The sequence below is a fragment of the Myotis lucifugus genome, unplaced genomic scaffold (assembly GCF_000147115.1).
Source record: "Myotis lucifugus unplaced genomic scaffold, Myoluc2.0 scaffold_57, whole genome shotgun sequence".
Classification (NCBI taxonomy): Eukaryota; Metazoa; Chordata; class Mammalia; order Chiroptera; family Vespertilionidae; genus Myotis; species Myotis lucifugus.
This window is the reverse complement of record NW_005871105.1, coordinates 6730253-6745803: the sequence shown is the minus strand read 5'-3', so window position 1 is coordinate 6745803 and position 15551 is coordinate 6730253. Positions and strand designations below refer to the sequence as shown.

The 15551-nt window shown below is 41.5% G+C and overlaps 1 protein-coding gene across 1 annotated transcript; it reads right to left on the bottom strand.

Annotated features, from left to right (window-relative positions):
- Window positions 1–3188: 3188 nt before the first annotated feature.
- HEY2 (hes related family bHLH transcription factor with YRPW motif 2) lies at window positions 3189–15338 on the bottom strand. The gene is made up of 5 exons (XM_006089240.3): window positions 15094–15338; window positions 13115–13193; window positions 12905–12988; window positions 10348–10429; window positions 3189–6182 (listed from the first exon to the last, which is right to left on the bottom strand). The coding sequence occupies exons 1-5, from the start codon at window positions 15174–15176 to the stop codon at window positions 5494–5496; spliced, it is 1017 nt and encodes a 338-aa protein (XP_006089302.1). The 5' UTR covers window positions 15177–15338; the 3' UTR covers window positions 3189–5493.
- Window positions 15339–15551: the final 213 nt, after the last annotated feature.

Here is a 15551-nt window from a genome sequence, read left to right as displayed (position 1 = left end):
CAAGGTACATACCCTTGACCGGAATCAAACCTGGGACCCTTCAGTCTGCAGGCTGACGCTCTATCCACTGAGCCAAACCGGTTAGGGCAATAATGAGAATTATTAAAGTGAGTGGGTTACTGGGCAGGTCTTCATAGGCCAAAGGAATAATGTTATTTTATGATATGATGGACTTGGAATGTGTAAACATTCAGTATAATCCAGCATTCTCTTATCTTTTACACCCAGTGAAAGACAGGGGTTTTTTTTGAAACTCAATTTACTCAGAGGTCTAGTCTTAACACTTCACCATTTTGCCTCATATTTACAGTTAAGTTCACAAATGAAGGTAGGTGTGACTGGCTTAAAAGTTGAAAGTTAAAATTAAGGAACTGACAAACTCATTTTCTTTTATGTTATGTGATAGAATGGAGTTATTCTTCTCTTATCCTTACATAAAAGGGTGATATGGTGGAAATTTTTATCCTAAAACCATAGACAGATTTACTCTTGTCATTAGTTCAAAGTGATCCCAGGAAAGTTGAAATATTTTTGGTTGGTCTGAAGGAATCGGAGTCCAAAAAAGCACTGTCTAACTTTAAGGTAAAAAGTATGGGCTTCAGAATCGGCAGGTTTGGTTTGGGTCATAGCTCAAACTGTTAAGTATAATCGTGGACAGTTAACCTCTTATTCTCCAATAGTGAATATGCAATGTCAAGATAATAATGCCATCCATGCCATAGCACGGTTATGGTCTTAAATAAGAGATTTAAAGCACTTAGCATGGTACTTAGCACAGAGAACAACCAGTATTACATTTCCTTTTTTTTTTTTTTTTTGACCTGTGACTTACAGTGGGTCCTGTCAGTTACAGCAGAGGGCCCGGTTCTCTGACCAACCCCACTCCCGTCTATTCCTTTGAAGTTAGAAATGAGGGAGAAAGTGCCACCTAGTCCCTAGGGAACCATTTCTCATATGCCTCTGACGCCTCATACAAGTGTCTGTGGAAGCTAAGGGACTTTTCTTTTCTTTTTAGGATCTCCCACTGAGTTCAAAGACTTATCCTTCCAAAGAATATGAGCAATAGTCACCGTTTATGATGTCATATTTGCTGTAATGCTTTGTTGTAGTTGCTGAAATGTTCACAGACTCTGTTATTGCTTAGATCTTAAAACAATTACAAGGGAAGTCAAATTCCATTCTCCAGTAAAATGCAGAACTAGGATTAGTCCCATTGTGCAATAAAAACATGAAAAGCTTGAAAAACACATCTATCTTTAGATTATTAAGTTTACAAAGTCAACCCAGATTCTTTGATTTGACTACGATCCTATCCTGATATATTTAAAGTAAGCTAAATCAGCAACATTTTAATCTATTCATATCTTAGCCATGGATTTTTCAATTTGCATTCAAATATAATATTGTGATATTATTGCCTCAAATCCAAAATGCTTGTGTTTTGTTTTTTTCATTTTTCCACTCTGGAAATTGGGATACCTTATGATTAATGTGTGAAGTTATGTTGTGGTGGTTCTTTTCCATAAAAACTGACCCCAAACCAATAGAAGATCTTTAGAGTGATGGAATCTTAGACTTAGGAAAATATGGAGTTCAAATATCATCTTAGTTTGTGTTGATATTACCTAAGGTGGCTTTGCTCTTACTTTGTGGTAACTTAATTATTGGTAAAAGAAACAAGTTTAACATATACGGAAGATAATCCAAAGGCTTCATTAAGATTTTTGGTACACATATATTTGTAGGTCAAACAGCCATCACTCTAGTTAATAGCTGGTCTTTTTAATGTTTCAACATTGCTTTAAAAGTACCACAGATTTCTTCCAATATGATAGGAAATACCATATCTGTAATAGCAAGATTCCAAGGAGAGAAAAAGCCTCCCCAGCCAGTTTCCAGAAACCCCTTTCCTCACTCTTAGGGCACCTTTCTTTTGAGGGTCCCTGTAAAAGCTAGGGTGGCAGCCATACCTGTCACTATCATGTGGGACAACACACCATTCAAAACCTGACATACATACAGCACAGTGCTGGGTACACAGCAGTTATTCAATAAACCTCTCCTGGCGCACTGATGTGAAATACAAAACTGTTCTAGTTAGGCATGCATACAGCTTTTAACATTTGGAAAACCCAATTTTCTAAAAATGTTCCCTTTTCCTTTTCTCTCCTCCACCTCCCCACCCCCCCCTTTTTCCTACCAAAAATCCTATGAGTTAATTTTGGGACTTTTACACAAATAAAAGCCACCAATAAATCAAATCCTAAATGTTCCTTTTTTCCTTGAAATATAAAAAGTGGTGTGTTTTGTTTTGTTTTGCTGTTTGTTGGTTTTTTTCCATTTTGGTAGCAAACATGAAAATCACCACACCTAAAGGTAGAACACCAATTTCAAAAAACATTCGATCAACGCAGTTGGTGTGGCTCAGTGGTTGACCAAGAAACCAATAGGTCTCCCATTTGATTCCGGGTCAGGGCACAGGGCCCTGGATGCGGCTCTATCCCCAGTAAGGGTCATGATGTTCACGCCCGGTCAATGATGTTCCTCTCTCGTCGATGTTTTTATCTCTCTGTTCCTCTCTCTCTAAAAAACAATAACAACATACTTAAAAAAAACACATTTGATCAGAGATGGAAAACTCAATGGTAAAGTTTATAGAAATGAGTGAAATGTAATGTTAAAAGCTGATGATGTGAAACACTGATCAAGAACCAATTAATAAATTACTGATAATGATTTTCTTTAGGAACACTGATAACCCTTAGCAACTAGGTGGCAAGTTGGTTTGAAAATATTTCAATCAATTAAACTGAAAAGTAATAACCCTTATGAAACGGGGAAGAAAAAAATGTACGAAAAAAACAAAGAGGATGCCAAACCGGTTTGGCTCAGTGGATAGAGCATCGGCCTGCGGACTGGAGGGTCCCGGGTTCGATTCCGGTCAAGGGCATGTACCTTGGTTGCGGGCACATCCCCAGTGGGGGGTGTGCAGGAGGCAGCGGACCGATGTTTCTAACTCTCTATCCCTCTCCCTTCCTCTGTAAAAAAATCAATAAAATATATTTAAAAAAAAAAAACAAAGAGGAAAAGAAAGAGAAGAAAGGAGGAAGGAAGGGGATTTATCTTAAAATATTTAATCTAAATTTAAAAAAAAATTCCTGCTCTCTAAAACACTTTACATTCCAAAATAGGAAAAGAATTCTTTAAATGCTGACATTACAATAGGCACAGGATCAACTATTAGATAATAAAAATCATTTCTAGGCCAGCAGCCCACAAATCGTGATTAAAAAGCAAACTTCAAATACTACTAAATCCATTTTCTTATTTGCTACCTAATTCCATCAGAGCTAACAGAAAATTTAATAACCAGAGAGCTTCACAGAGAAGGAACATGGTGATCTGTTTTTGCTCATTTTTTTTACCCACTTCCAGACAGAAGAAATTAGATAAACTATACGCTTGATTTTTTTAAAACTAAAAGCCTCCCACTTTTTCCTTTAGCTTTGAGCATAAGTGAAATGCATAATAAGAGCATTCTTTCTTAATTTTTCATATGTGTGGCCCAATAGCTTTGGGAACTCTGAAATGGTCTCTTTCAGGCTTCATTGAAGGGGGGATATTTGCATAATTCCTACAGCATCAAAAGAAATTGGCATTGAGGTAGATATAGAGGATTCATCATCAGGAGACATATATCTGCCCTTCATGTATGTACGTGATTTTTAAAAACACTACAAATGTTTTTGAGTTATAAAAAGTATGACACATTCTAGCATATTACCCCACGTCCGGTATACTACTAGTATTATTTAGAGTTCTTGTATTTGCACTTTTCCAAGAACCGTGGTTAAGAATAAAAGGCAAAGGAAACGGATCACTTCCTGCCTCCAAATAATGTCTTACCCACCTATGCTTAATAGATTTATAAGCTCAGATAAAAACTAATTTCCAGCAAGCTGTGAAAGAGCAAAAGAAAAGCCCTGGCTTAATTTGTTAGTGAAGGAAGGCCTTGAAGTTCATATCAACTTTACATTCTGCAAAGCAACTCATCCACATAAAAATAGTCAAAAAGGACTTCATTTAATTAGTGATATGTAGACTTTTGCATAGAAAAAGGTTACAAAGTAATGCAAAAAGGACTAGGTACAGTAATTTTAAAACAAATATTTAAAAGTATAATGTTGCATAATGTTTAACATTCTTCTTTATTGCTTTCTCCACACAGCAGAGAAATGAAGTGCATAATAATACATGCTGTGTCTTTATCTTTCAAACATAAAATCTCATGTGCTCAATTTCAATGTATTAAGAGATTATTTTGTCATTAAACAAAATAAAAAACAAAACAAAACGAAACCAAAACACCATTATGTAGCACTAGTCTAGGCATGGACAAACTAATTTATGTACATCCCATTGCATACATTCATCTTGATTTGGGGTCAAACGCAATCTTGAGCTTGACAAAGAGCATTTAAAAATCGTGGCTTTTCTGTTCCAAATGCTATCTATCTATCTACCTCCCTGTCTCATCACCTCCAGAAATGCTACTTCTCCCAAAAGGATGACAAGGATAGTACATGTCATTGGGACAAAATGAAGAAGATACATATGTGGAAATAGTCCAAATGAAACGGAATAAATTATGCTAAACTTTTACAAACTGGAGTTTTCAAGTTGGCATGAGTCAGCTAGCCTCTGGTGGGCACACAGTAGGTCACTGCTCCTGGGTGTACTCTATAAATGTATGGTTTATAGAAGAAGCACCACATTCTGAGCCATGAAAGAAAAAGGTGCCTCGGGGTTTGCAGACCAGGCAGAATGCTTGCTAATCTGAGCACTGATGGAATAATTGCTTATACCAGTGTATTGCTGAATGTCACCACTTGGCAAGTTTGTACAAAGAAAGCAAACTAAGATAAAACTCGGTCTTTCAACTTGAAAATTATTTTCAGCAATCCTTTTGGCCAATAAAAACCTGTTGGTTTCAACAGAGTACTCTTCCCTGGCATTGTATGTCTGCAGCCTAACGCAAGACTTCTGTCTCTCTCCCTTCTTAACCTAACTTCTACACTTGTCACTTGTGCAATGTTCCATGCTCAGAACAAAACTTCACTAGCTCAGGCACTTAGGAAACATGAATATTTTTTTCTCATCTAGTTTCAAGAGAATTCAGTCAGAGCCGTTTTCTTCTCCAATTTGGATATACCGAGGCAAGGCTGGATGGTACAGTCTTTTACTTTCCGGGAAAATTCTACATGGAAGCAAGTGTGAAGTTCTCAAACGTTGCTGACGTCAGTTACCAAGCTGCCTTAACCAACCACAAGAAAGAAAACAGATCGCTAATACCACATTTCCACTTGTGAGGTGTGTGTCTCAAATAGCTTTACTGTTCCTTGGTGGGTCTGTAGACATCTGTATGGCGGCCTTCCGGTGCAGATGCTGATATGCAGGACTTTCAGTTACCATGGCAACAAGTTCAATGACAACTCAAAAAGCGCCCACTTCTGTCCCCCAGGGTCGGTAAGGTTTACTGTTAGTTCCACTGCTCGTCTGCTGAGGGCTGGATGTGGCTGATACGGACAGGGGCGGGCTGATGGCTGTGGCGGCTGCCACCGCGGCAGCGGCGGCGTTTGGGGGGAGCATGGGGAAGGCCCCCGCGAAGGACAGGGGGAAGCTGTGCGCCGCTGCGGTGGCGGCTGCGGCGGCCGCGTGGACCGTGGCTGAGAGGGACAAGAGCGAGGTGGAGAGGGGCGGCACGCAGGGGGCCACGCTGCCCGTCGATGGCATCCGCAGGGCAGAATCCGCGTGGGCAAACGTGGCCGTGAGGAGCGCGGAGCCGTGGGCAGGAGGCACGTCTGAAGTCGTGGAGAGGCGGCAGGGCGTGGACTCCGAGGCGTGGAGTCCGTTGGGCTGGAGCAGGGCTGCGGGCAGATGGTGGAAGGCCGCAGCCCAGTGGTGCGGGTGCAGCGGGTGGTGGTGGTGGGCCAGGGAGGAGGTCATGGCCGCTGCTTCCCGCTGCGAGGCGCACGTGCTGAGATGGGAGACCAGCCGCACCCGCAGGGGGTCCGCGGAGTCCAGGCCTTCCACCGAGCTCAGATACCTGGCCACTTCCGTCAGGCACTCTCGGAACCCGATGCTCATGAAGTCCATGGCAAGCGCGTGTGCATCGAAGTAGCCTAAAGGGAGGTTTGAGCAAAGTGGGGGCCAGGAGAGAGAGAGGAGAAAAGGATCCAGTTACTAAGAGTCCTACCAACTAGGTCCCACTCTGTCCTCAGAAGATTGAAGCAGAACCACGATCCTTTCTGACAACGCTGCCAGCTACTTATGGTTGCAATTTGTGCAGAAGTGAAGAGAGTATAGAAAGTACACTTTGCAATTCACATGTGTGACAACTCTGGCATTGCTGGGTACTACAGTTGTTCTTGCAACCAAATTTCACAGTGGGGGCGGGGGTGTGGTTGGTGTGTGTGTGTGTGTGTGTGTGTGTGATTAAGAACATGCATGTTTCAAATACTTCCAGGGGAAAAAGTGGTGTTTCTCCTTCTGTATTGTGGACTAGTGAAATTCCCTAGTCGAATTTTTTCACGGTGACACAGAGTTCCAGGCGCTGTCTCTGTCACATGAGCTGTAGATTAAAGGGCTTTTTTGAAACATCCGCACTCTCTTGGCGGTAAACAGAGAGGTAAAATACATTTTAGCGGCTTGGGGACTTTCGAATAAAGGACTTTTCTTGCACCAACACTTACTGTATCTTAAATTTTTTTAAAAAAATGCTTCTTGACTCTCAGCGGCTTTTTTTAAATCAACAAAGTGAAAACATGTTGTCATTACTTGGTATGAAAAAATCCAATAAAAACAAAATGTTTCATTTATCATCTATTCATTATTAGACTATCTTATTCTGTATCTCAAGCACTTTGGAAAATAGTAGTCATAATATTCAAAAGTCCTAAAGCTAGAATTCGAACTGAAATTTGGAAGGCCCAAAAAACATCTGGAACAAAAATATACCCTATAAAAACAGTAACAACAGCACAAAGCTGATATAAGACAGCATCATGAAATGTGGAAGATGAGGACTTAGGCAGAGTTAGCAACAAAGTCCCTGGGATTAGAAGGAAAAGCTCTCCCTAAAGAAGCCGCCTCCATGGAAAAGATTTCACGGGAGCGTCCTCAGGGTTCTCTGTGGGCCTTTGGGGACTCTGTCTCCCATGAGAGAAGAGGAGGGAGGTAATCACCAGTGTAGACCGAGTTCAGAAACCCAGAAGGATTTAGAAATTTAGGTTACTCTACTAAATCCTCTCTAGACACCACGGCAACATCAAGGTAGACTGTAAAAAAAACGAACCAACAGGATTGTAACCCTCAGAGCTTCCAAGAATTTTCATGAACAGGCATGAAAAAATTTGAAATCTGTGGTTTGCCAGCTACATGTTGCTGTATATCACTGAGTTCTCTGTTGCATCTTAAGGAACAGAAAGTATGCCAATTCCTATCCTGTTGGTGGATACAGAGGGAAATGACGATGAGCAGCTGCCTCCTATGAATGAATCTTGGGCCAAAAATTATAGTACAGCACATAGGTCTATACCACATCACCTGTGCCACCACTGCGCTACAGCTTTCAGTGAACAAACTCACAACCTTGTGAAGTGGACACTAGCACTGTTCTCACTTTACAGATGAGGAAAATGGGGCTCGGAGAGGGTTAGTAATTTACCAAGCATCACAGAACAACTACAGGACAGTGCCAGGATTTGTGAACAGGAAACCCAACTAGAGTCCATGCTCTAAGACATCAGCACACTATGAGGCCCTTATAGCAGTTGTGAGTCTTGGGCGATGTGAGCCCACACTGCCCGCCCCCCTTCTTCAAGGCCCACATATTCTCCAGCTTGGTGACCTGTTTAATGACCTGGCAGTCAGGCCACTTGTATGTGCTTGCTGGGAAATGTGTGTTCATAAACTATTCTGGTTTGGATTTTAGGACTGTTCAGGTAGCCAAGAATAGCAACCAAGACAGAACTTAGTTTTTATAGTAAGGCATAAGAACAATATTACTCTTTACAAGTATAGCTCAGGCCAAATATTTGAAATGTTGATAAGAATTCTCAGTCATGTGGTTAACGATGCCAAGGGAGGCAGAGCAAACAAACAACTTTTCTTGCACCACCACTAACTCAGTCGGTGCAGACGGAAATGTGGGGCTGGAGGGGCCTTAGAGCTCAGAGAACTAGTGTCGGCCTCATAGTGCAACAGTGCACTTTTCTGTGTCTGGTCACAAGTGAGGCAGTGGCCAACCTGGGAGGGATCCTTTGCTCTTAAGATTTCATCCATTCTCTTCTCCATTCTGTAAGAATGCTTGCATGCTATACTGAGGGTTACATTTTAATGAACAGAAATTTAAAAACCCACGCCCATTCATTCAGGATGGTTCCTTGAGAAGGTGCAACCAAGGGTAAGTCACAGCACGTGGGCTTCCTTGTACAATGATCAGCCTCCCTGACACACAAATATCGGAACAAAACCAGGAGGTTAGAGGCAATCTTTTCCTCTTGTTCTTCCTTTCCTTCCCTCAAACCTCCATTAGATCAGAGCTAGAACTCAGTATAATGCAGCTATTCCAAAGGAAGTGGCCCTAGAATTACTCTCATGTTGTTTTCAGATTTTGGTTGGTCTTGGATTTAGAGGTGACGGCCAGGGCTGTGTTCCACAGGTCCTCAGCAGCATGGCCATAGTGGAGTTAAATACTGAACTACTTCCATACCAACTGGTAACAGCTACTTGCCTCCAATGCCCCTTTCCTGCCTTCATCTATGGCAAACTATGACAATACATAGTAAAAGGCTGATAGCAAGCACAGAGAAGCTTCCAGAGTATAGGTGCAGCAGCACTTAGCCCCTGGTGGTGTCTTGTACTTATCCAGTTGTCAAATATATTAAACTAGTGACCAGGTGCACGATTTTGTGCACATTGAAAGGAAATTAATTAGAAGGTGGCTGGCAGGGCAGGACCTGGGCAAGATGGCCGAACACTCCCTGGAGCCAACCTCCCATGGTCCCTCCCCGGTGTCTTCAGAGTGAGCGGATCCCTCTGGCAGGGGGGGTCCCTAGGCCTGGCCTGTGGGGATCAGGCCGAAACCAGCTCTCTGACATCCCCCAAAGGGTCCCAGAGTGCGAGAGGGCACTCTGCAAAGTTGCTGTCCTACAGAGTATGGAATGCAAAAGCAAGTGTGCAGTAAACCAGATTCGGGCCCCGACAGTGCCCCAGCAACAACATAACCCACGGCCGAAGGTGGAATCGCGTGGCCCTGTGAGGAATTGGGCTCCCTCCTCTCTGGTTTTGGGGTGTGTCACCCGAGAACCGCTGCTGCCAAGTCACTGCAGCTTGGCAGCTACTGCGTCGAGTGTCTGCCCCCTGGTGGTCAGTGTGCATCATAGCAACCGGTCAGATGGTCAGACACTTAGCATATTATTAGCCTTTTATATATATAGATAACACCCTTGGCTAAGATGAATACCAAAGGTTTGTTTGAAGGGTGAAAAAGATACAAAAGGGTGAAACCCAGTCAAGTGGAACTGGGATGATAAAACTTGAATGAGAATTACAGCTTTCCCATCTCAAGTATATTTTTAGCATGAAGTAAGGGTCTGTCCCTGACCCCCTAAACAATTCTTCCCCAAATCACTATGGAATACAGAGAACATCTCTCCAGGGAACTGGGCCCAAGGAACCTTCTCCTATTTGCTCTGGTTAGGAATGACTGCTCCATTAACGGTTTCCAGTAGAGATTCACTACCTGCACTTCAAATGCTCTGTCTGGTCTGAATCCAAAACCAACCCAAATCTGAAAACAACGATGAGAGTAATTCTAGAGTCACTTCCCTTGGAATAGCTGCATTATACTGAGTTCTAGCTCTGATTTAATGGGGGGCTTTGGGGAAGAGAAAGAAGAAAAAGAGAAAAGATTGCCTTTAACCTCCTGTTTATGTTTGGATGTTTGTGTGTTTGTTTTGTCTTTCTGTACAGATTCCAGCATGTGCTTCTGAAGTCCCAAACAAATCTCTGACCGGGCTGCTGTGAATGAAGCTTCACTCCCACAGTATTATGAAAGCAAACACAAGCCCAGGGTCAAGTGCCCCTTTTGTTCCAGAAGTTCTTTCCCACGAGTTCAATCCTGCCATTAGCATTGATTTTCACGGCTTTAATCTGGGACCTCCTATCCCAGCTTGTTAAAGAACCGCTCAACTATGACTTCCTTGCAATCTTGGGGAGGGGAGAGGAGGAGGGGTGAAAAAAGAAAGGTGGAAAGGGGTGGGGAAAATGAAGTCACCTACTTACCTTTACCCCCTGTTGCCTGAAGCATCTTCAAATGATCCACTGTCATTTGTAATATTTCAGCTTTTTCTAACTTTGCAGATCCCTGCATAAACAAGTAATAAAGTCTTGTAAGTTCTATGGAAACAAATTTGGGACATTTTGTACTGGATTTTCAATTTTCCTTCTCACTAGAAAATTCTAAGTTTAATTTTTTTCACAGAAAAATCTGAATTCCTTCCAAACTTTAAATGAAAACTCTAATTACTATGTCACACCTAATGACAGATAGTTGCTATGTCACACCTAATGACAGATATTTCAACTTTTAAAGGTTAAAAAGTACAATAAATATTTTTATCATAAGAATAGCTATACTCCCCAATGTTACTCCACCAAAATTACAATTGTGAAAATCTCAAACTTTGCATCCAATCAGTACCTTGGTTAATAGTATATTTAATTGCATTATCTAGTTATATAGAACATCCAATAGTCCTATATAATGCTCAAGTCCAGATCAGTTGAATACAACTCTGGAGGATAAGGAAACAGAATCTCAAATTATTGCTGAACCCTGACTTGGTGACTTTGATTGAATAATTAGTTGGTCTTGGTATTTTTTCATCATATCAAACATTATTGGTATTAAAGAAGACATATGGTAGAATAATTTGCAATATTTAACTCTCTGAAAGTGTCTGCCACATTTTAGAAGATTTAGTTTCCAAATATTTAACATTCTTGGTTATATAATGGACATATCTCTTTTAATGCTTTTCTAACATTTTAAAATAAAATGTTTTGACTTTCCAGCTAGAAAAATAAAATAAAAATAAAAAATTTTAATAAGTCTTTAATTCATACTAGACCTCGGGTAAGCAGAACCAAAAATAAAAAAGGGAAGACTTTTACTATGTTTTCCAATAATTACCAGCAGGTGTCACTGTGAATTTCAAGATCATAAATAAGAAAGCATAATTTACTACTTATCTAGTAAGCATCAGCAACATGTAAGGATATTTAAACCCTTTAAAATAGTTCTTAATAAGATTTTCTTTGAAATGTATTTTTATGTCCCCACTTTTTAAAATAAGGCAACTTCTGGAAACCAACTGAAAAAAGTGCCACCTCAAACTGTCTCAGAGTGCTGTGGGTGGCTTCTAATTTCCTGGAGGAGCTAAATAATTAAACCAATATGTTTTTTTCAGAAAAGGAAATAGAAGTTTATTTCAGGTTCCTATGCGTTACTTGTTTCGTGAAAATTATCAGCTCAATGCCAGTTATTTACACTGCTTGAATAAATACCCTTCTAATCATACTGTGACAGGGCCAGCTCACTAAGGTTGGTAGCCAAGCTCTGCAAATGGGAAAGTCTGTGTTTATGGCAACTAGCTGCCAAACAACTGAGGTTTGCTTTTAAGATTTGTTTTAAATTGACATTTAAGAAAAGAAAGAAAGAAAAAGAACAACAACAAAAACCACACCAAACTGATGGTTCCTCATAACTAGGTATTTCAGTACTCAAAGTAAAAATATCACTAAATAATGAAATCTTCAGTTTCAGCCTACTGCTACTAGAATGGGTGCCTGTGTTTCTCTTAAACATATATAATCAATAGCATATTACATCTTGTACTTCTGTCAGTGCTCAATTTTTCCATGAAGATGTACAGTAGTTTCAGTGAACGTGACTAATAACAAAATTGTAGTTTCTGGATAATTTCTGAGGGCTTTGTAATGTTAGTTTGGTTCATGAAATAAACAACAAAATGAAATAAACAAACAATTGCTGTCTTACATTCTATTTGAATTAAATTGAAAGTATTTTCAACAAGGTTATGATGCCACATTCTTTGAAAGATGCTGTTAGAAATCTATGCCATTAGCCATGGTGGCAGGAGGAAAAACTTTTCTAAAATGACAAAGAAATATTTACATATTTGGCTTCCTACTCTATTAAGTGTGAAAATTTTTTTTTTTTTTTTTGTAAAGAAATACGTGAATTCTGAAAAGGGCATGTGGCTAGTTTGATTTTTACCAAACTTCCAAAAAGATGCTCCAAATCGAGCATTATTCTGTTAACCCAGGGATTAAAAATGAAACCATGTGGGTTGGTAACTAAATTGTATTCGTATAAGTTATTTAGAAAATAGAGCTGGAGATGTTACTTCCTGGGCTTTGGTAATTTTTAAAATAAAAAGCTTATTTTTCTTAAACTGTTTGAAACAAAAATGAAATTTCACACATGATATCCTTCTTTTTTTTTTAAAAGAATACCACATACATCTTGGTTTTAAACAAAACCACCACTGGTCTTCATAGAAAGAACAGAGAAAGAATGAACACTGTTACCCTTAAGGGGAAAATAAGCCCAAGAATGGAAATGTTTTTCAGCTTCACGATGGATTATGTTTTTAATAGTTTTGCCACAACAAAGCATTTTATTGAAATCACTGCTCTGTGCCAGATCAGGGCACATACACCATTATTTTAAAAAGCTTTAACAGGCTTTCCCAGATGAGAGAATCAGATTTTTTGAGCTTTTTGGTTGGGGTGGTCAGGGGTGAGGATAGCTTACTTGTTTTTCAAAAGCAGTTGGCACCAGTCGCCTCAACTCGGATAAACTGTTATTTATCCGATCTCGACGCCTTTTCTCTATTATCTATCCCAAAGAAAGCAAAACAAAAGTTTATGAATACACAAATGATAAAATTACTCATGATGAAAAAACACAACTGCTACACATTAGGCTGCATAACATGGAATAAAAAGAAAAAAAATCACATACCCCTCTCCTTTTCTTTCTTGCCATAATCTGAGATGTTGTTGTTGGAGAATTCGATCTAATCACAGAGCTAGAACTTTGCCTATGAAATAGGAAGAGTATGTCAGGTGCTTCATTAACATAACAATAGTTTCTTCTGAGTACTTGATGCCACCTATTAAACATTGAGGGTGATTTCGCAGTTCAGGTCTGTGTTACTTTATTCTTAATTCTTGCTTTACTCTTAACATACTTTGCTTCCAGCCTATATCTCTTTTCAGGTAGGAATGAATGGTGGCTTAAAAAAAGAAAAGTTTTAATGAGTAATTTAGATGCCAAATCCATTGGCAAAAACATCCCTAAACTTTTATTAAGTCTCCTAGTAAAATAATTATGGGCAGTCAGGGTGAGAAATTAGATATTAGTACTTCCTAGTGCCACTCATAAATGTTTCTTAAAAGTCAACTAGTCTCTAGTAGCATCCTCCTCCTCTTTCCGTTCAAACATACTGAACAAAGCAAAGCTATTTTAAAATAAAGGCCATGTTTAGCACCATTACCAAACAGATATACAATCACCACATGTCACACGGTTGTCTCTAGATGCAATCTTTAAAATAAACACACGTTATCTTACTATTTCAATTAGTCATATCTCACAACGGGAAAAAAATGACAAATTTAATGTTTTGTATCCGAATCTTCCAAAAGAACGCTCCAAAGTAAAAATGCCACTGATAAGAAAATTAAAATCAGATCAGCTACCAGGTAAGGGTTTTACTTTGAAAACGAAACCTCTAGGAGCTGCACCTCATTCTTGAGTTTCCTAATGAAAAGATTATTTTATACTGAGAGTTCAATCAAATCATTATTTTGCCACTTAGAATATTTGCCATCCTTTCTAGTTTGTATCTGTTACTCTTCATAATTCATGGATTCTATAATTCTTTATGTTCTCAGATTTTCCAGGGTTCCTGTTATTTGTTCTTCCATTTTAGAAATGTTGCACAGATCAGGTTGTTAGTACTTCATCTTCTCACTTCTGGATCTTATTTCTGAATTAAACGTCCTCCTCATTCCTACCCATTCTCAGCTGGTTTTGCCTTTCACAGGGCATCTTCTGTTTTTCTCTTCTTATTTTTTAAGATGACCGACACTTTAATAATTAGAAGATACTTTGTAAACAATGTTTCAAGCAAATGTCTTTGCTCTTGCTGATATCAGGCTTTGGTTTTGTATGTATTAGAAGAACAGCATTGAAAGAAAGAAAGAAAGAAAACAGCATTGAAAGTTTTCCAAAAGGTAGGAAGAATTTTGCTCTTTGAGTGACAGTTGCAGATAAATAATTAAGGTGCTTCTGGGGATGCCAATTAGAAGCAATTATCATTTGACCCGCCCGGCACTAAAATGCCTCGGTAATCTCCCCCTGCCACTGGGAAGTGGAGGTCTGGCTTCTGTGATCCCGACCCCGATCTTTCCCAGACTTAAGAACCGGCAGTCAAAGGAATAACGCCCGAAACGATCCTTACATCTGTCACTCACTCTGCTGTCAGCCAAGACACACATGGTCGACCCGGAGCGCGCACCCTGCTTAGCGGGGACACGGCACGTTGCTTCAATTTCTCCATCAAGCAACTTAGCTTTTTAGTCTCTTTTAAAAACATCAATTTTTCTTTGCTCTTGGCCCATTTCGACAGTTTCAGTGGCGGGGGCGTCGCCCGTCGCCGGGACCTGTTTGTCTGCCAGCCCGGTGCAGACAGCCGGGCAACATCGCGGCCAACTCCCGCACTTTCAGGCGTCCCCGTCCGCTGCGCTGCACCCCTAGAGTGAAAACCCACCTCCCTCGCCCCACTCCACGCACGTTCCCGAGCGCCCACCACTCAACGTTTCTCCGGCAAAACTTCCCCCTCTTCGTGAGGACGCCGCGGAAAGGAGCCTGGAGGTTCCCACGGAGCCGTCCCACACAAAACTCCCCGACGCCTCGGGCTCCGAGCGCGCGCTCACCCCGAGTAATTGTTCTCGCTTCCCACGTCGATGGTCTCGTCCAGGTCGCTCTCCGAGGTCGTCTCCTCGCAGGGGCGCTTCATCGCGGCGAAAAGGGCGCGGGGCGCAGCCCGGCCGGAGACACGGATGCCCAGCGCGGCACAGCGACCTCCCTGCCGGCCTCCTCACCCCCTCCCCGGGCCCGGCAGGCGCGGTTCCCGCGGCGGCGCGGTCGGCTCCTCCGGGCTGTTTCCCACGCCGCAGCCCAGCTCTGCGGCAAGACCGGCGCCGGACACGCCCCCCCGGCGGGCGGGGCCCACGCGCGCACCTCCCTCCCGCCGGCCCCCGGCGCCCCGGCGGGCCCCGCCTCCTCGGGGCCGGCGTGGCCCGCGATTGGCTGGGGCGGAGAGGAGGGCCGCCCCTGCCCTCGCCCGCCTCCAGGATGGGCAGGAGCGTGGGAACCCGCCTCCACACCTGGG